Source organism: Cyphomyrmex costatus, unplaced genomic scaffold (assembly GCF_001594065.2).
Source record: "Cyphomyrmex costatus isolate MS0001 unplaced genomic scaffold, Ccosl1.0 scaffold75, whole genome shotgun sequence".
Lineage (NCBI taxonomy): Eukaryota > Metazoa > Arthropoda > Insecta > Hymenoptera > Formicidae > Cyphomyrmex > Cyphomyrmex costatus.
Window position 1 is genome coordinate 2685473 of NW_017280322.1, and position 22721 is coordinate 2708193.

Consider the following 22721-nt stretch of genomic DNA (forward strand, 5'->3'; position numbering starts at 1 on the left):
TTAGTAACGTTGCGTGTCATTGTCTATTTTTGAAATTTAAACGCGCGCGATTCACACGATTGACGAGCTTTCTATCAACGATGTTCTACTCTTTTGAAAACGTTTCTATACTGACCCTGGTTTCTGTATTTCTATTCTAATTAAAGGCAAACGTTTGCCCGTGCATTCGTGTGTTAAATAAACCGCAGGCTTCTCGCACGCGTCTTTCTCGGAAATGAATTGTTGTAAAATAGGCCAGAAGGGTAAGAGCGATCGTATCGGAGACTGGATGGTGGTGATTCTCGAGTCACTTGGTGCTTGGAAAAACGGAGCGGAAAACCCGAGAACAACGGCTGGGTAGCAGTTCTCCTCTTCTTAACGAGTCGCGGAAAAACCGTGGATGAAGTAGGGATGAAGAAGACGGAGAAGTGTCACGAGTGGATTCCGAGAAAAGAGACGGAAAGAGAGGGAAAGAGAGTAGATAAAATGATAAGTTCCAGATGAGTTTCACTGGGGAGCTCGTTTTCATTACTCTCTTCCAGTTGTTAGAGACAGAATGTGGGAGCTTGCAGGTTTGCTCAAAAGTAATTTTTACTTGAGGATTTAGTTATTCCGCAAGGATCGATACGGTTTTATTGGATTATTGAAAAGAAATGGGAATGGAAATGCGAATGCTTGCGAATTGTCAAGTATAATCTCAATTGAAGAGCAATCAGTGAAGAAATAAGAAATAATTATAATATAAGAGAAAGTCGTGCAGTACCGGTTAAGTTTACAGTATACCGACCAAAGCTAATTTTTATTCATCCTATTTGATAATATTTATATTTTTGAAGTACATTACGTTTACTAAAATGAATTTATTTAGAATATCGTTCAATAACCATTTTCATTAATTATAGCTTGTTGTCATGCTTTGAATGAGACATGCCTTTTACGAGATTTTCATAAACGTAAAAATGACATCGATCGATGGATTGGCATTCCCAATCTCCGGACGCAAATCCGATTAAAAATATCTGGTCAGCGTGAAAATAAAGCTTTGAGAAACATGAATATTTATTTTAAAAGAATTATCTTGGAAGATTTGAAGGTTTTAACCCAAAACTCTATCTGAAAATCACAACAAGATATAATACTAAATAGTGATTGGATATCATACTATATATTTTAGTGTATATTAATGTACTAATAATATTTAAAATATAACTCTAATTTTTAATATATTTGTTTTTTTTTCAAAGAACTGCTGATTTTTCTCTTGTACCGACTGTAGAGAGAGAATATAAAATATAAGACATTCATACATTAAGAAAAATTTTTATAACTAGCACTGTCTCTCTCTCTCTCTCTCTCTCTCTCTATTTTTATATCTCATTGGATTTTACTTATTTATTATTAGTTTTTTATATCAAACTTAATTTTGTTAAACTTATATAAAATAATAATTAATAATTAAGATGACAGAAAATAGTTATAAAATAGAATTATCTAAACAACCTACATAATTGATAAATATATACATGCATTCTTTAAATAGACATGTTAAAAATAATTACATTCTTCTGAGATTATTGTGAATACTCGGCACATTTATTTTTTTTAAATCTTTTATCATATTTGATTTATTGTAATAAATTTTGATCAATTGCGATCTAAGTACACAGATAATTTCTTTTAATACATTTAGTAAAATATATTTTTTATTTTGAAATTAAAAACAAAAGATAGTAGTTTAGACTAATAATTTTTTATTGTGTTCTATACTTTATTTCGAAATATTTGTCGTTGAAACTTTGTATAAACCCATCAGACTGATTGCACCGCATGCACTGAAACCCTAAGAACGTAAAACGCTAGGAAATTGTATTGGCGTCTGACGCATAAAAAATTTATTACATCGGTGGCGGTGCAGTTTAAACAGATCCACGTCGAGGAAAGCTCATCTTCAAAATGTCCCAGTTTGGCCTGGGCGTAACCACCTTAGCTTTAGCGACCTTAAACCAACCTACTAGCCACCTGGGAAAACAGAGTGAGAGAGAGAGAGAGAGAGAGAGAGAGAGAGAGAAAGAGAGAGATAGCAGGTGGAATCCGTGGCGGCTTTATGGCCGACATAAACGACGTAATGTGGAAACCACCTTCGAATAGGGAAGGATATGTAGGTCGTACATAACACTCGGACGCACAAATCACGTAAATCCTAGCTGGCTGAAATGCGACGGCGGTAGCGATAAATATGATTTGCAACCGAATTGCATGATAGCTAGTATAAAACAAACGCGAGTCAGGACGAGTCACGCGAGAATGATTCAATTCGACGTTGATCCAAAGTCGAACTGGGATTAATTTATCGTAGAGAACGATTATCTGTATAAAACACAGGACACGAATTGATTTCATGTCCACATAAATTTCATATTTTTTCGTTTATCGTTGAATTAGAGTCAATTTTTTAAGCCAGAGTTTAAACACAATTAATTTTTGTACGTTTTTAAAATGTTATGTTAAATTATTAAACATTTATTAATATTATGATATATTATTTCCTTATATTCCATTATTTTCTCTAATTAATAAACTAATTAATTCTTGAAGATTTGAAAGATATTCTTTTGTCTTATCTTTGGAAAAAGTTCAATTCTATTTTTTGAAATTCGCGTTCATTTTCTCTTATCACAAGAAGTTTTATCTTCATTTTCAGTGCTCACCCGACGAAGAAGATGGTCATAAAAAGATTAGTCAAGGACGGTCGACTGGAAATGACCACCGGAGGCTGGGTCATGACTGACGAAGCGACTTCTCACATTTATGCTATGCTGGACCAACTCATTGAAGGTAAGTAAAAAAACGTATATTGTCATTTCAGAACATCAAATTAAGAATTATAAATACTTACTGTATTTATAATTCTTAAAGAATTTCAGGTATAAATTAACAGTTAAATCTATTAAAAAATTTATTTAAAAAAACTTACGATTATAAACAGAGAAAAAATGAATTGGTATAAAATTTCAAGAGTTTCTTTAGAAAATATTTTAATTTATATTAAATAATATTAATTTAATGAAAATATATTATGGTTTAATAAGTTAAAAAAATTAATGTGATAAAAGGAGGGATACGAACTAATTAATATTTGAAATATATTATTATATTTGACTCGTACTCCTCCTTTTATCATATATTAATATTAATTTATATATTAATTCACTCAATTTATTTTTCGGTGAAAAGCTCTAGCAAAAAAATCATGTAGAATGCTCTGATTACTATAGAATATCAAAACTTTTCGTCGCGTTGTTCATCGTGCTTGAGTTTCCTACATAATTGTTTTAACACTCCAACAAAATTATTTTCAAATTTGTATCTACCTAAATTTTTATTTTATCGAAATACTTCAGCGAAATCGTTCTTTTCATGTAATATTATTGTAATTTTTTTTTTAATCATGCCGAGTATATTATACAATAGAAATTATTAAATCTAATATCAGCACCTTGATATTATATATAATCTTAATATTAACGTAACATCAGAATTGCCAGAATACGAACGTAAAATGTATATAAAACTCGTTGAATTTCGAATCACGATAAAAAAAAAAAAAGGTCCATGAAAACGCGAACGGAAACGCGAAGGATCCAAGTTGATGAGAAAGGATATTCTTTTCCTTCCGACGCTGTATAAAAATCAGCCGGCGTTTTAAAACACTCTATCGACAACCAAAAGGACATCGGAATTCCGGTAACCGGTATATAGTTAGGTAGGATATCCCTGGTTGTCGTTTGCTAGCCAAGTGTCGATCGGCAGGAAGCAATAAGGATCTCCAGCGATGCACTGCTCGAAAAGAAGAAGATTCGAGTGGATGGAAAGGATTTCTCTCGTCCTGCCACGCGGCAGGACCATGAGAAGGGGGAAGGAGGAAAGAGTAATAAGGCGGTGGATGCAAGCAGGTTTCTCCACGGAAAATTGCTCTCCGCCACGTCGTCGTCGTCGTCGTCGTTGTCATCGTCTTCGTCGTCTCCTTCGTCCTCTCGGAGCCGTCTGATTACGATCTCCTCCTTCTACTCCTTCTCAACCTGCTCTTTCTCGCAATGAAGGGAAAAGGATCCTTCTCTCTCTCTCTCTCTCTCTCTCTCTCTCTCTCTCTCTCTCTCTCTTTCTCCCTCTCTCGCTCGGTTTAATGTTACCACGAAAGATTTTACCGCCCTCGTGGAAATTTTAGTCGGCGTTGATTACCTTTCCACGGGGCTCGCTCTCGCGTGCTGTATCGTCGGGATATCACGAGGCAGAATGGTTTCCCTTACACAAGGGGAAGGGATGGTAATAACTATTATCGTACGTATGTCGCATAGCTGCGGTAGGATTATTCCTAATGTTTGCTAGGTATACCACAGGCACTAGGTGTGCCCGTTCTCCGAATATAGCATAGTCGGGTCAGACGTACCATGACCTGGTGCAATATGGAATATGATGGTCGTCTTGTAGAGTATTCATGTCGGAAGCTTAATACAAGAAAAAGCTGTAAGAATATTAAGAGAAAAGAACAGCACGGATAGAATTACTTTTGTGCGATTATTAAAAAGCATGTCAAGCGTAAAAGAAGGACTTATTAATTTAATTTCATATCTCTTAATTAGAAACTACAGTAGGAATTTGACACTAGAGAGGGAATTAATTTCTCTGGAGAGAATTATGTACGGAACATAAATGTCATCTCTTGTTAACGTTATTGATTATAGAAAATATTTTCAAATAAAAAGATATTTTTTTAAATTATATTATTATTTTTCTAGAAGAGATAGCTGTTGAATTAAAAAAAAAAACAGTTATTTTGAATGTATATTATAATTTAGAATTTACATTTATATACGTATAAAGCTTACACGAAAAGGACAATTTTGTTGGAAAATTTAAAAAATTAGTTAGATCTAAAAATAATATTATGTTGGACTAGTAAAATAATTAGATAGGAATCTGTAGGTATACGCTGTACCTCAAATTGGTTGCTAGAATGTCAGAACTTTGTGAAGAATGTCAAAGCATTCTTCATCATGCTTTAAATTCTTACGTAATTATTTTGATAGTTCAACAAAATTATTTTCTGATCTAAACTTTTGGATACATCAGCGCAAAATCGTTCTTTCGTTTTGTGTAAAATATGAGTGTGAGAATAATAATTAGATATCAAAATTTTATCGATTTTTAACAATTTTAACAATTTTTAATATCTTAACTTATCGTAACTCCTTTTCTTTTTATAGTGAACCTCCTTTTTTGGAAACAATTTTAATCTTTCAAAAATAATTTCAATGGTAATAAATAAAGTTTATGATAAACATTGGAATTTTCCGAAGCGATCATCTCGGGAATGTTTAATTGTCACTCATTTCGCGTACATATTCCCAATGTTTCAGGAAACCTAATATTGTCGCCGCATATCTCTTGCCTCCGAACGATCCGGAGCCGTCGCGCGCATGCACGCGGCGTGCGAAGCGAAATTTCCGCGAGCAACGTACGATCATTAACAGCGGATGAAGGGGCGCAACAACAAAACGTACAGCATGTTATGACCTGTCGTCGCGCGGTTTCCACACGCGCATTACGCGTGTACAAGTGAGAGGAACGAGGGTCCTCGAACACGCCTGGCGCGCCTGCTCTCGCCCAAATAATACGCTCGCTCGCTCGCACGCTTGCTCTCCTGTGTCCGCGCGTCTGCACGAAATAATTGTCGCCGTGCGGATCTAACAGCTTGTTTTTGCACGGACGGCATATTCATTGCCGGCGCAAAAACCGAATCTCCTATTGTGTGCGCTACGCAACGACGGCGGTCCCCTTTTCCGCGTACGCTAATATATCCTGGCTTTATGTACATCCGTTAAATAGTCTTCCTTGTATAACGAAGAACGCGAACATTTCCTTTTATCTCTATATTAAACTCGTGGTCTAACGCGAAATTTTTCATAACAAATTGCATGCTTTTTGTGCTTGGCGAACTACAGAATGTGTTATCTTTGAGCTATTGTTCATCATTTATTCGTTCATATTTGCAAAATATCCTGCAAATATTTTACAGCACAATGAAATAGATATAATATAATAGAAAATGTTCATATATCATAGATTGTTAAATTTATTTAAAAGAATTACAGATTAACTCGTGTTTTTTTTCTTATTTTAATGCATTAGTGGAGATTCATAGTGTATGATCAATTATTGCGAAACGCGTCAACAGCATTCGAAAGTTTTTTATTATAGTGACGCGTTTGCCTTTGGACTAGTGTTTCTCTAGAGATCGATGACCCTCTTGCGGAAGATTGCACTGAAAAAATGTGTACTATATTTCAGTAAATATTTGTTTAAATACTAACTAAACGTTTATTTATAGTAAATAAATATTTACTCAATAAAAAAGATTAACTTGAATCAAATTAATAGTTCTTCTAAATATAATAAATATATATATGTTTATATTTTTAAGTAAATATGTATTTAGTACTATTCCAACAAATATTTATTTAGAATATTTTTTCAGTATTCTGCAAAATCAACGAAACTTTTATCTTTTTAGCATTAAAAAAAAAAAGATTGAATATAATCTACCGGCCGGAAATTGTTTTTCGAAATCAGAAACAAATGGATGCACACACTTAAAAAAGTTCATCAAAATTTTGAGTGGTTAACCGGAGATTTTTTCCGTCAGTCGGCCGGAGAGTCATAGATTCGTTCAAAAAATCGGAATCCCTGGTTGCAACTTGGAGAAGAGGCAATAGTGGTTACCGTTTGTGGGATTAACTAAGACCAAAGATGGTAAATGCATAGAGCACGAATTATGCAACGTTCAATGTCACGACGCGAGGGAACGCGTGTCGGTCTCTCAATGGTGATTTTGCGGGCGCGTGAACATTTGCAATTTTGCCGTGGCACCGTGGTATTAAATTGAAATAATGGCGCTCAGGTGTATTAACTCCTAATTATTAGGCCACTGAATATGTATGGCGCGACGCGCGTTCGCGCCTAGAACATTAAATTGCCAAGTTCGGCGCGGCTGCCGTTAACAACTGTCGCGCTAAACTGCTGCTGCACTGGATATCCGATATATTGGTGCACGCGTGTATTTTCAAGGGGGTGCATTACACCAATGACCGCCGCATCGACGCAAATATTTGGCGCCGATATTCGCGATTGCGTAAACGGAATCCCCCACGCTGTAAACACGAAAGTCCGGCGTACTACCGTCGATTTGCCGCGAGTGTGCATAAACCGCGCATAAATTACGTACATTAATCGTCGAAAACGCAAACAAACGACGTTCATGCGTGCGATTACGATTAACGTATTAACATTACTATCCTTTGTAAATCGCGGGTTAATGACCGCGAACGTTTCCTCGAACTTGAGAGCTTTTTCGACAATGTGTAACGTTATTTTCAGATTTTTATCTATTATTTCAACATTATATGATTACAAAACACCCTCGATTTGTAGAAATCCGAAAATCTGTTTCGGAGGTTGTTGAAAAAATAAAAAATTCATGTAAAATGTACGAATAACAACACGTGTAATAATAGCATATCGAATAACACTTTATAAAAAATATTATCTAAAATGTGAATCATCAAAGCTTTTTTTGAAAAATCAAGAATTAAAATTAGAAAACATAAACTTATTATTATAAAAACAATTTTATTTTTAAAAATATAAAATAATAAAAATTTTATTTATAAAATGAATCTATTATACTTCAAATATAAACTCATATTACAATATTCCTTATAAAATTATATTTAAATATGTACATATATTGCATACACACATTATACAAAATTACAATTTTCTGAAGATGATATAATGATTTTCTTTTTTTAAACTTGCAAAATATTCCATATACATGCATAATATATAGCATTTTTCTAAAATTATATAATTATAAGTAATTATAAAATAAATATTATAATATTTATTTTATATAAATTGCGGAATAATTGCAAAATTTTTATCGTTAAAAATAAATAATATTTATTTTAAATTATTTATATTATAAAATAATTAATTATTATAAAAGACTGTATAACACCATAACGATATTTTCTAGTTAACATGCAAATGACTGTCTCATTTCACAAAGCGTCTTTGAAGATTCGGTTCTTGTTAGGACTGGTATCATTAAATTCCATTTCTCGCCTTCTTCTCGTCTAGAAAATTAATCTCTGCGCGCAAGCATTCCGACATTTCGGAGACAGCCTACATCTTAGACGAGGTTCCTGTTTCCTCGCTTGAGTTTCACGACGCGTAAACAAAGGAATGATCTTTTAATAAACGACGACCGAATATTAGATAAATGTATAATACCATAACTTCGGCGATAATATCGAAGCGGAACGGTTGCTTTGGCCAGTTATTTTTTTAGACTGCACTGCTCTCTCGTCGACCGTCATGACGTTAATCCCCCAACATTAAAAAAAATAAAATTTATATAGCTCATTCAATTGCTCATCGTTTGCACATTTATGCAGATTTTTTAATTTCGTTTGCACACTTTTAGTTTAAAAGTTATTTAAAAAACAATTTTGGGCTAACTTCACGATGGTCTCTCATCGTCAGCACTTCTTCTGTTCTTTAGACAAGCTCTTGAAGATCCACTACAAATATCGCGCAAAATAAAAGCGTTTACGAGCCACGTCTTATCCCGAAGGCTTCATGTTTCTCCCTGGGCTCGCATTCTGTTTCGTTCCATGCCTCAAATATAGCTGTATGTAAGGTGAAATGCCATAATATAGGTCTTAATATGGAGCTACACCGAGGAAAGTGAAAGAAAAATAACAGAAAATGCCGTTTGAGCTAGTCCGCCGTAATCTTTCCGAAGACGCATTTCGAGATCAACAAACGATCATCACGACGACGAATTAATTTTGATCGTCGACAAAACGATTCTCTTCTCAATCACGAAGAACATTCTTCTAATGGCCTGGGCTTCATCGTGGATCGCCTCGGGATCTGCCCCGTATCGATGTTATTTGCATCGAAATAGCGCACAACACCACGCGCAATATCCCACGACTGTTCTGTTTTCTCGAATTCCGAAATCCACCAATTTCCGGAAATCCACCGGTGTGAGTCCTCGTACGTGATCCTACGATGTATGCGATACGTCACGTTGTGTAGTAATGCCTGAAGCGCGATTTGTTACCATGTTTTTGTGCTAATAATTAACGCATTTGTTGAAAGAAAATTATATCTTGTTGTAGACGAGAAATTTACACGTATTTTTTTTGGCAAAAAATATTTTTAATCTAGGAATAGAAAACACCTGATTTTTTTACGATCACCTAAGATATTTTTATATGTATATCAATTAAAGTCATTATTGTTAATAATATAGATTCTGTGTATATTATTGATTATATTTTTCAATTTATTAGTTATTAGTATTTCCGAAAATTATGAACATGTATTTAATCATAATTTTCTGAAAAATATAAGCAGAAACTAAACAACAAATAACGGAATAAGCACGTTAAGTAACTTATTATCACATGTTAACATTTTTACATTAATATTTGTAAAAAATATATTTTAATTGATATAATGATATTTATTGCGAGTTTTTGCATACTTAAAGGTTCGCGCGTAAAAAACACTTATAATATTAAAAAAGAAAGATAAATATCTATACAGAATAATATTGTACAATTCACATTTTTTCATCGCTGGAATATAAAAACATCCCGGATGACTATTTCGGGGTTAAACAAAGACTATCTTATACTTATATACTGTAATTTCGAATATGTTCGTCGAGACATCCTGCAAATATCTCTCTGAAGGATAGTTAAAAATTGGAAGTTTCAACAGCGCTGCGCGTGAACGTGGAAGTTATTGCGGCCGCGTCGTTGTTATTATTGTGGAACAGCTATTGTTCCACGGGGCTACAGAATAGTTACGGTTATGGCTCTCGACTAGACTGAGAGCACTTTGACCGAGAGAGCAGCTAGTTACAGGCGTTTTCGTCGCCGCGCGCTCGCCTCGCCTCGTAACCGCTCGTAGAACGATCGCGAAATTTCCGTCGTTAAAAAGATAGAGCCTTATTTCGTTGCTCGAGATGAGAAACATATAGCAATAAACGTGCCACGCGTATTTCGCAAAGATGAAAGCACAAGTTCGAAACAATATCTACTTCAATGAATATTATATAAGTACGATCGACTTTGTGCTGCAAATACTTGGAAGCATTTGCAGCACCAAGTGATTCGTAGTTTTATTTAACTAAATAGAAAAAATTATTTAATGAATTTCATAACGAATAGATTTAATTTAAACAATTGTAAGTGGAATTTGAACGATAAGATTAAATCAAATAAGAGAAAGAATTCTATTTTCATCAAAACAAATCTATTTAATAATGTTCAGATTTAATTTAGAGTAAAAAAATTTTTCTAGAATTGACTGTGTGTATAATTCTTAAAGTAAACGATTCAAACGTAAATATAAGAAATCTGAAAAGTAAATCTAGCTTAAAGAAGTACATTACTCCACTTCGCAGTTGATTTTTTTTTTTATAGTGTAAAGATACATTGAAATATCAATATTTTTTTAAATTATATTTTTGTTACGCAATATGTAAAAGGAATCATCCGAGTGAATTTACTGTTATGGTTTTGGTTTTGTATTTATAGTACGATAAAGAAACGAACACAATAGATATGACGCGAAGGAAATTTTACGTAAAAGTTATATAAAAAAAAAATCTATCTGAGAAACTGCATACAGAGGATCATTACAGTGAAGCATACATATAATATAGACGCTTTATATTCCGGATTAAAGACTTCTCGGATGTGTAAGCTTGAAGATAGCAATACTGGCAGATTTGCAAAAATATTGGAGTAAAGTATTGGAATAACACGGGAAGAGGTTTAAGAGGGAAGGAAGATCTAAGAACAAAATGATGTGGGCGCAAGTTAAAAGAGAGGAGCGATAATAGGCGGAAAATGGGCGGCGTTCAAGGGAGGGTGATTACCTAAGCGGAAAAAAGCGGAGAGACGTGCGTTACACGCGGAAAGGAAAACGACGTACGCCTGGAGGATCATAGAATAGAAAAAGAGAAAGAGAGAGATGGAGAGATAGAGGGCGAAAAGTAGGCTAACGAGATCCTGCGGTGGTCGGAAGACAATAGTATCTCCCGTTCTCTACTCCTCCCTCTTCCTTTTGCTTGTTCAACTTTTTTTCAATGCTTTCTTTGCTCTTGCCGCCCTCAGGACAGAGGGAGAGAATGAAACAAGGCGCCAAGAAAAGGGGTCGGCCAGTCGGCCGTAATTCCTCGAGTGTTGATCACAATTGCTGTGAATCCGCCGAGACGCGAATACAGAACGTTACATGGAAACGCAAAACGGACGGATGTTGCATATAAAGTGTTACCACATTTACGGTTCTAATTGTAGTCTCGCGATTCAACGTTAAACGGACTCGTTTATAATTCATCTGACAAGGAGATAAAACTTAAAACAGAATCAGTGCGCGCGCATTTGATGTTCAATGAACAGATGCTTAGGAATTTCGACATGTACGTTTCAATATATATAACTTATTTGCTACACAATATACATATAACACAACTCAAAAATTATCATTTTTTAGTTATTTGCACAAAAATAACGGAAATATAAAGAAAGAACACATTTTTTTTCCTCTATAACCAATTATTACATCAAAATTGCATTTTTAAATTAATATCACACAATTTTTATATTTTTATATTTAAAATATTTATATTTCAACTCATTTTTGTCTGGAAAACTTAGTTTTTTAAATTATAAAGGTAGAAGTAAATTAAACGATATAAAATAAAAAATTAAACTATAAAAAGAAAAGAGATCCAATAGTGCATTTATGTAAAAAAAACAGTACATCTCTGGACTTGAAATATGTATAGGGTACTGGAAGAAAGTGTACAACATATCCTTCCTCTGTTCCTGCCCGGTGCATTCCGGATTGCACTTTTCCTTCCGCTTGATTAAATCCGGTCGAGCCATCGAGCGAGATAGGCAGCGACAAGTTTGCCGTCGTGTAACAGTCGCGTGTAACACACACAAATACATACGCAACGTACACATACAGACCTATACACGCAAGGTTACAACGACGAAGAACTTTTCGAGCCATAAGTATTTCGCTCGAGAATTGCTACTGAGAAGGCCGGCGAAGTCTTATTTCGAAATCGAGAGATCCCGAGAGAGGAGCGACCAGTTGCAGTTGCACCAGGAGGGCGCGAGAGGGGTTGAACCAGAGGTTGGAAAGGGAGAAGAGACGAGACAATCCCGCGAGAGTTTGGATGACGCGTTCGATTGCTCTGAACTCTGTTCGAAACACGTGCTGTTGGAAATCTATGAGAGAGAGAGAAAGAGAGAGGAACTTTGTGCATATAGAGAATGTTTCAAAATAAGCTGGAGAACTCGGAATTTTGGTATAAGTTACTTTATATTACACATATATTTCAATTTACAAGCAAATCATTCCCGAGACGTATGTTTAGGTAATTGTTTGAGAGAAAATTTCTATTAGAAAAATAAATTATATGCAACATAAATAAAATAAATTTACTCCACGTTATATCTCATAAGATTCTAAAAATACAATTCTGATCATTACGTGTCTAATTAACGCACGAACGGAAATCAGCATGATTAAATTCTGCATATCGATCAACGGCGTTGATTTTATATTCGTTTTTATCAGACTGAACCGCAACCACGCGACATTACGAACGGATCTCCGCGTGTAGAATTATGCATTCGGCCGCAACTGCATCCCGCAACAAATCGCGTACGTCACGCATGGCGAGCGGATCGGCATAATTTACGAGGCCGGACACGAACGCATCTCATTCCGATCGCACCTGTTCGATCAGAATAGCCAACTGATATACGGCCTCGAGTCGGCCTGATTCGACGTAAGGACAATAGAGCGATCGTATCATAATAGCGGGGTGTTTGCGATGGAAATCCGTTCTCCATGAATCATAAACACGACAAATTAATTATCCGCTTGTCTGTCTCATTTCGGATCCGAGCATCACCGTCGCCGTCACTTGCCATTGTGTATATTCATTATTCTAATTTGAAGTCTATCCAACAAATATATATATTTATATTTAATCTAAATACGCATGCGCGTATGACGGAAAATGAAAACATTACAAAAAATAATATTGATAATTTTAAAAAATTTAAATTAACACAAGAACTACACTGTGAAATAAAGTAATATACTTATAGTTATTTTATGCTTATTTATCCAAATTATTATATTGTTATTATTTATTTAATATTCTCTCTATCAATTTTTTTTATGTATTGTTATTTACCTTTTAAGTTTATTATGTTTCTATTCTGTCCGTTTCATTCTTTTCACGCTTTTTACGAGTTGCAGAACCAAAAACCAATCGTGAGACTGTAGACGTTTGCATCAAAGCGGGAAATGTTTTCCCACAATCGAGAAGCGCGTATTCGATAACAAGGAAAACAATGTGATAGTCCAGATGGCCGTACTGCGATGTCGGCTGTGAATCGCAGAGATAAACGCGAGCTATTCCCTCCCGGCTCACCTGTAATACGCTGGAGGAACGATAATAACCGGAAACTCATCGAGACGAGGTCCATTACCGGGCTGTCGCAGAATCTCTCGGTAGTTTTCGTTCGCCGATACCGACGCTGGAAATTAGCCGCAATTAGCGAGGTGCAATGCACACGGGATAATCTCGTAAATACCGCTTGACAGGAAAATCCGTTAGTTTTCTCGCTTTGTGGCAAACTCGGCGTGTATTTTAAATGTAAATTATAGTGCCATATATAAAATGCTGTTACAGTCCACAAAATCTTGATGCTGATCAATACGGTATAATTTTATAATTTAAACAAATTTCGAAGCACATATACATAAGAATAAATAAATAAATATCGATGAGAATATATTCTCTCATCGGCATTTAGTTTAAAAAGTCTCACGGTCTAAATAAGATTTGATAAAAAAAATTGTATAAAAAGTATAAACATTAGTAGTTTTATAAACAATAATAAGTGAAAATCGGCCGGAAAGTATTCACTACAAATAAATGAAGAAGTAAAATAATAGTTAAGTACAAGACTCTCAATTTAAAAATAACAATTATGTAATACAAAAGGATTAGTAAGAGTCCGATAAATAGAAACACTTTCTCAAAAATTCAAATAAAAATACTGAAATACTACAAACAAAGAATAAACTTTACTTTAATTAACATTACATGTTTCAGTTGTAAAACTCAGCTTTCTTCAGATGTTTATTTAAATATTTGAGAAAGTGTTTCTGTTTATTAGACTTACTAGTTCTTTTGTATTACATAATTGTTAGTTTTAAACGAAGATTATAGAATATATAAAATCATATATGCTTAATAATATTTTTATTAATATGAATCTTGCAAGTTCCAATTTAAGTAATTATCAGGCACCAGTATTCGCTTTGGTCTTCTTCGCTTATTTGTATTATATATATATCCTATAAAATTTGATAATAAGTTATTACATCAGAAACTGTACCATAAAAATTTCCTATTAAAAAAACTAACGAAAGTATAATGTGAAAGCTAAAATGACACGATACCGTTTAACAAGATCAAATTATGAATAATAAATCCGATAAAAATGAACGTGTCAGTATCACGTGTTCCAGTTGGGATTGCTGGATCTGTCGATACTAATTAATGGCGATTAATGAGCTTGGTTCGGCGAGTTCCGCTGGGAAAAGTGTAAAGATCGTACATACCTACGTAGCGGCTTCGGTGATTAGAACTCAGAACGAGAGCAACAAGTGGCGCACGATGTCTCTCATTATCGGCCAGTTATGGATAGACTCGCCTCTTCTTTGTTTTATGTAGTGTTTGAAAATTTCACGGTGGCTTATCGCGATACGTCCGATCTGACTATTAATAATCAACAGACACGAGTGTGAAGGTCTTGCATTATTCACGCCACTACCGTCACGGTTCTTTTCCGACACTTGCATTAGATTGAAATCTCATCTAGATACTTCCAAAACTTAATCTCTATATGGTAATTTGAAATAAAAGTATTAAAATTCCGCAAAAATTTTGGGAAAAGAACGGATTTTATATATATTTTTGCATTAATGAGAAATATAAATACACATTATCTTTCTTCATATTTCCATTTTGTTCTTTGATCCAGATATTGTGGATGAAAGAATTTACAACAGAATTTAATAAGAAATAATACTGCTTCTCTCTCTTCCTTGAGCATTTCATGATAAAGTCGACATTTGAAATTCCACGGGAATCAAGCTGGAGCGAAAAAATTAGCACGTTGATTTACTCCGTGCAGCATATACCCCATATCTCACGTGGCATCTCGACTACATGCTGCACTTTCCCACTAGCACGTTCCATCTTGGAGTACCGGAACGTGACTGTAGCTTTTTCGTAAGTTCCTCCTTATTCCTCTCCTTCTTTCATTTGTAAAACGAAAGTCGAAAAAACATCTTAATAATATACTTATTTTTTTTTCTAAAATTTCATATACTATATGCATTATCTAATTTAAGCGATTATTCTTCCTCGTTGTATGATTTGATAAGCTTGTCCTCGAAATTATGTAAGTTTACTGCGTCAATGAAATTTTCTCCTCTTGTTCAAGACTCACGATTCCACCTACATATCCCAGCGAACTGCAGTTTTTTCTAAAACAGGCGAAGTTGAGTTCAGTCCTCTTAGTAGAAAGTAATCCTCCGATTATCCTACTCGGATCTCTCAGGAATGCAGCGGATTCACACGTGAAAGAGAGACACAATCTTTCAGGAAGGGTGGCAACGCGTTGTAACCCGTGATAATTCCGTTAATGCACATATGTCGTGCAGCTCTAACGAGTTATAATCAGTCGAGCACCGACTGAGTACAGTTTAATGGTTTATTCCTCGCATTAGGCACCCTTCTAGTCCCTCTTTGCCACCTTGGCTTCTATCTACGTTCTCTCCTCTCGACTGTCTCTTGCATGGCGCCCTCTCTCTCTCTCTCTCTCTCTCTCTCTCTCTCTCTCTCGGTCTCGCTCTCGCGTTCTATGTATTCCCCCCTCCCCTGTCTCTCTGCCCGGACTTCCACAATAATGCGAGCTCCATCGGCGGGATAGTACGACGAACGCGCAATTTGCGGCCGAGCTCTGGCTTTCTCGAATAATTGATGCAATTTCCGGGTTGCGAGCGAGCTGCGAATGACCCCGAGAATTTGGATTTTAGGTAGATTCACGAGATGTTCACGTCACAAAGTGAGCATTAATTTCCGCATACTCTCCATACGGTGTTAAATCATGAACGATTTTTCTAAATAGCTAGATTCCTATCTTCATACGTATGGTCGTTGAATAATTGCTAATTTTCGGAAAATCTCATTCGAATCCGATTTCATGTGAGAATTAAAGTATCAATTAACCATTTTCAGTACGGTGCATCCAAGAGCATTATTAAATCGTTAATAATGCTTCATGAGAGAGATTATAAGTACAGAATAATACGAGTCACTGGACAGTATTCATATTTTCCTTGATCAGTATATGCGAGTCTAGTATAACTAAATAATTTCTTTAACTACGTTGTGAAAAATTGTTTATAACAAATATTTTTCACAATTTTACATAATTTCAAGTTACATCTTATTCCTCGGTTTGTGATCTTCAAAAAATAAAAAAAATGTTCAATTACGCAATTTTTTAAACAATAATATACATAAATTAAAACATTGATTTATGAATAAAGTACACTGGACTCGTGAATATCAGTTAAGAAAATTAGATTTAAAACATTTTTTTTTTCGAGATAAATAATATTACATTTTTATAATAAAATACTGCTGCGTATCGCTTATAATAAGATATGACACATATCACTTTATTTAAGTGACATAATCTATTTAATTTACAGACCATGCCCTTCGCGTGCCTCGTAGATATCATTTATCGTACTTGCTCACGCACGCGTAACAATCATTCACGAGATTATGCTAAAAACACCAGTCGAATGATTGTTAACGCCGATAGCGTGCACGAAACCCAAGCGTCACAACTAAACATGAAAAAAGTAGGATACACCTCTAATTCTATAGATATACCTATCACCTAACTGTCGCTGACTTCGCGGACTAATTCTATTAGCCATCCCTTGGCGAGCCTATCCACGTTTTCCATTCGCATTCCTGTGGGATTAATTTTGCGGATTCGTTCGCCAACCACGCCGTAAGTTTCCGCGTCGTCTGGCCCTGCCCGGGCATGATCAACGACCCTCTTCCTTACCACTGCGGCATGGCGTATCGCTAACTTTTTCGACGAGCCCGATGTTTCCCATCTGCTAATGGCGTATTCCTTTAATCGCATTTATCCTAACTCGCCGACTAACTCCGGCTTACTGACTGTTTCTCTTTAACTTTGGAGACACCATTATATTTTATATCACTCGTTTATATCATTAACTAATAAAATATATCCACGTGTTTGTACATTAATTAAAAATATTTGCTGAGGGGAAACTCTGCATAAATTATAAATTTTATTGTTCTGACTGTTTAGTGTCTCAACTTTTTAACCGACATTTTAACAATGTATCACTTCATTATGTGACTTTATTATTTTGTTCATTTGTTTAATATTTTAGCGCACGGATTGTCAATAAATTTACGTTTTCAGCATGCGTTTATTATAGTTCGAAGAATTGGAATATTCAGGACACGGAAACAACGGATTAATCCGCATTATGAATATTTGATCGCATCGTGCAGAACCCGGCAGGATGAACTTTAAAAAGCTCTCACCAATGCAAATTAATGCATGCCGTAAAAAAGGCCGGCGGACGCGGCTTTTGCGATACGCGATCCATAATTAAGTTGTAGATTAGTTTTAGTAGATTGAACGAAAATAAACCAAAGCCGTATGCGAGTTATATCAAATCCTGTTACAAACTAAAATTTTTACTGTAAATGGCGAAATTATAGAAATGTAAATAATTCAAAGTAACAAATAAAAATGTTTAATTTAGCGTCTGAAAAATTATAATGTTTTTTATACGTTTTATTTGAAAATAATTTTGAAATCAGCTCTACAATAAATTTAATATCTTAATCTTTATTTTATCTATTATAAATTGCACTTTGTGTTACGAGAAATCGATATAACTGTCTAAATTGATATTACTAAATGCTTCTTTGTAAATATTTCAAGGAATTAAAAGTTTAATATCAAATAGCATAATAAGAAAGTTAAAAAAATTATAATATTATCTTGAAATTGCTCAAATTATAGCTTCATTTAATATTTTTTCTAACTTACTTCTCTCTGGCGATGTTTAGAAAGAAAATTGCAGAAAATACGGTTTTACCGTGAAGTGTCTAAAAATTTTGCTAGATACAAATCTAATTCATAAAAACAATTTTGTTAGACTATTAAAATGTATCTAAATTTTTAGACACTTCAGTAAAATCGTTCTCGCGTGTATACTGGTAATTAATAACTAGAGCAATCGCGCTTAAACTATTTATTTCCTTTCGATGTATTTTGAACACATTTCTTACTTTAGAAGCTATAAAAAACGCTTCTTTTCCTGAACTTCAGGTCACCAATGGCTGAAAACAAATCTCGACGTGGTACCCGAGTCGGGCTGGTCCGTCGACCCATTCGGCCACGGTGGTACCATACCCTACTTCCTCAAGGCCTCTGGCGCGTCTGGCACGGTGATCCAGAGGATACATTACGCATGGAAGCAGTGGTTTGCCAAGAAGCAGTACGGCGACTTCGTTTGGCGGCAGCCGTGGGACCGTGACGGCTCCGCCGACATGCTCACCCACAATCAGCCATTCGACATCTACAACATCAAGCACTCGTGCGGCCCACATCCGCACGTCTGCCTGAACTTCGACTTCCGTAAAATACGCGGCGAATACACCGAATACTCGGTCCGCGCGGTCGAAATCACGCCTAACAACGTCAAGCAGATGGCCGAGCTGTTATTGGAGCAATATGCGAGAACCGGCTCGTTATTCACTCACAACGTTGTGCTAATGCCACTCGGCGACGATTTTAGGTTTGTATAACTTGGTTTCGAAACTTTCTTCGATTTTTATCGTATTTGTGTTTGTAATTTTTTAATTTTTCCTTTTATTTTGTATTTTCCTTTATAACGCTGTTGTTTTAGTAGAGAGATGTTATCCAACAAATTTTTTTATTATTTAAATTTATAAAATATAATTAACACACATAATTTAATTATAATTTAATAAAATACTGTTAAAATTTTGTGTACTTTAAAATATATAAAATTAGTATTGGAAAATATAATTAGTTGTTTTTTATTATTTATGTAATATAATATATAACTATTATTTTTCATAACATACATATAGTACATGTATACATATACAGAGTATTCTGGAAATATTTTTTACTTCCTTTTACATGAAAAATTACCTTTTTCTCAGTTGTATCACAATTTTCGGAATACCTTGTATATATCAAGAAAAAATAATATTGCTTCTATAATTAATAAAATGTCACGTTCTCTGTTGTTGCTTATATTACAGATACGATCACGCGATCGAGTGGGATCAACAATACACCAACTATAAGATCTTGATGGACTACATAAATAGCCGGAAAGATGAGTATAATGCTGAAGTAGTGTTTGGCACACCAAAGGACTACTTCCACGAGATACAAAAGCGCGTGAACAAGTTCCCGTCGTTGACAGGTGATTTCTTCGTATACTCAGATATTTTCAGTGAAGGTAGACCGGCCTATTGGAGTGGCTACTTTACTACCAGGCCATACATGAAGATTTTGGACCGCGAACTCGAGGCGAATCTCAGATCTGCCGAGATCCTTTATACGATCACGTTAAATCTTGCCAAGCAATCTGGCAAGGATATAAAACTTTACGAAACGTATTTCGAGAAGCTGGTTAAGGCGAGACGTAATCTGGGTCTATTCCAGCATCACGACGCGATCACTGGTACCTCAAAGTCCTTCGTCATGAAGGATTACGCGCTAAAACTGTTCGAGTCAATCTCGGATACGACAAGCCTGCAAAGCTTCGCCATCCAGTCTCTTGCAGCTACCATCAGCGGCAAGTCGAATTCCGTCTACGTGTTGTCCGAATCGGATAGAGACAGTTACGAGAAGCTGCCGAAGAAGATACCAATCGGCGTGAATAGTCATGAGACTAGGAAAATCGTTCTGTTCAATCCACTGGCGCAGTCCAGGCAGGAAGTGATCAGTCTCAAAGTTACGTCGTATAAAATCAAAGTCCTGGATCCACAAAAAAACCCCATACCTTACCAGATCGCACCTGTGATGAACGCCACGAGCATTACGCATGATGTATACGTACTGCTCTTTGTGGCCGAGCTGAAGCCACTGTCGATCGCCACGTATCATCTGCGACAGGTCGATAAAGTACCGGCGGAGGCCATCTCGACGGTGTACTGTAGCCGTTGCGGCAAGGATAACGTCTTTCCTATCAAGCCTATGCAAGTAGGCGACGTGCAGCTCGAGAATCAGCGAATGAAACTGTTGTTTGACGGGCAGACGGGTTTTCTGAAGCGCGTAACGAAGAAATCCACCGGCAAGATCATGCAGTGCGCCGTGCAATTCGCTGCGTATCCTTCGGCACAATTCCACAGTGGTGCCTATCTGTTTATGCCCGATCCAAATCTCCGGGACACCGACAAGGATGTCTTGGAGGCATACACACCGCATCAGAAGATCTATATCATCAGCGGTAATCTGAGTTCTCGTCTTACTGTCGAGTACGGCAAGTTATTAACGCACCATGTGGCAATCTATCATCGCGACGGTGGCCTCGGTGAAGCCATTTATCTACGTAACATTGTGGACTTCGAGACGCCACCAAAGAATCGTGAAACAGAGATGTTTATGCGTCTGCAAACCGATATCTCGAACGGCGATCCGCCCGAATTCTATACCGATCTAAACGGCCATCAGATGATCAAACGTACCAAGATTGAGCGTATCGGCATCGAGGGCAATTACTTTCCTATCACAACCATGGCCTACATCGAGGACTCGAATCACCGGCTGACACTTTTAGTGAACCACTGCCAGGGTGCGGCCAGCTATCAGCCCGGCTGGCTCGAGGTGATGTTGGATCGTAGGACTCTATACGATGATTCGCGGGGCATGGGTGAGGGTCTGCTGGACAATCGGCGGACTGTCATCAAGCATTGGCTGCTGCTTGAAGATATCAATGGCGAAAAAGACAGATACTCTAGGCCGTCACTGTTCGCCAACCATCTGAGCAACACTCTCAACTATCCGGTGAATATCTTCGTGGTGGATGGTAACGAGCAAGAGGTCACGATGGCACCGGAAATCCGACTGCTGAGTCAAAGCTTTCCATGTGATCTTCATCTGCTCAATCTACGCACCAATCACGATCAGAAACTGCCACATTTTCCAGTGAATAGCGCGCTCATGGTGCTGCACCGGCAGGGCTATAGCTGCTCCGTGGGCATCGACGTGGCTCTGAAGCACTGTCCACTCATAGAGAGACTCGCGCAGGGCACCGCGTTCTACAAGCTCGACAAAGTCAACATCACAAAGACGTCGTTGACTGGCACGAAGTCGGGCGCTCGTTTGAAAGATGGTTTCCACGAGATTGGCCTGCAACCGATGCAAGTGGAGACATATAATGTGAACTTCGTGCAATGATCCTAAGCCATAAACCGATCGGCCGTCGATCTCGACGCGTTCACGTGGATCGGTTAGCAAAATTTCAAGAGTACACAGGCGTCTTGCCCCTTCCAAATGACACTGCCGTATATTAATCGTGTTGAATACTACCTCTGACTCTTTGTGTAACGTGCGACGTTGTTAGCGGTAAAAAACAGAACTTTGCAGAAACGACACAATAGCGAAGGTAATCAATAATTTCTCGCGGGACGAAAAAAGTGACAAATAATGTTGACTACTTTAGGACAATTGACTTATACGATTAAATTAAAATAATTTTTTTCTTTAGAGAGGAAGGATTTCAAAAATCCTTTTTAATCAATTTTTTATTCCATGGGCATGTGAAGGAGGCATTTTTATTATTTCTTTTGACGCTAATTCCGATAATGTACTCTATTGGCCTAGAAATCATATTCTCATACTATTTTCTTTTCTTCCTCTAATTTCTTTCTCTAATTTTATTTAGAAAAAAGTAGAAAAAATTTTCTAGCAGATCAAAGATTTATAAATTTTATTGTAAATTATTGAAGTGAGATCATTAATCATTAAAATCACTAATGTAAGAACTTTCTACATCACTTCTCAAATTTAGCTGAATTTCGCGAGACAATACTTCGCGTTAGTTGCATCACATTTTACGAGAAATTTTAAGAAATGGCAAATATAGGAAGAGTTCGTATGTAAATACTTTGATCGATGCAACACAATTCATTGCTAATCATGACAAACATGCGTGCGCCACTGTACATATTGTTCCTTGTACAATCCTTGCGTTTTATTAACGAAGGGAGGAGTCGAGAGGGAGAAGGAAGGGAAGAGGCGAGAGATGTATACACGCAGATATATAAATAAATTAGTAATTTACTCCAAACAGAGTCTGAGATATCTAATTAATATATGTATATTCGCTGGAACGAGATACTTGGGAACAGATTTATCTCGACCTCTATTTTACTCATTTAGATT

At 36.1% G+C, this 22721-nt stretch overlaps 1 protein-coding gene across 1 annotated transcript in view; it reads left to right on the plus strand.

Moving 5' to 3' along the window:
- alpha-Man-IIb (alpha-Mannosidase class II b) overlaps positions 1–22123 on the plus strand; it is an 81761-nt gene extending 59638 nt beyond the window's left edge. The window contains exons 4-6 of the mRNA XM_018548690.1: positions 2681–2814; positions 18624–19092; positions 19589–22123. Of these exons, the coding sequence (XP_018404192.1) occupies positions 2681–2814; positions 18624–19092; positions 19589–21734 (2749 nt within the window). The 3' untranslated portion in view covers positions 21735–22123. The remainder of the gene's footprint in view (positions 1–2680; positions 2815–18623; positions 19093–19588) is intronic.
- The last annotated feature ends 598 nt before the right edge of the window (positions 22124–22721 follow it).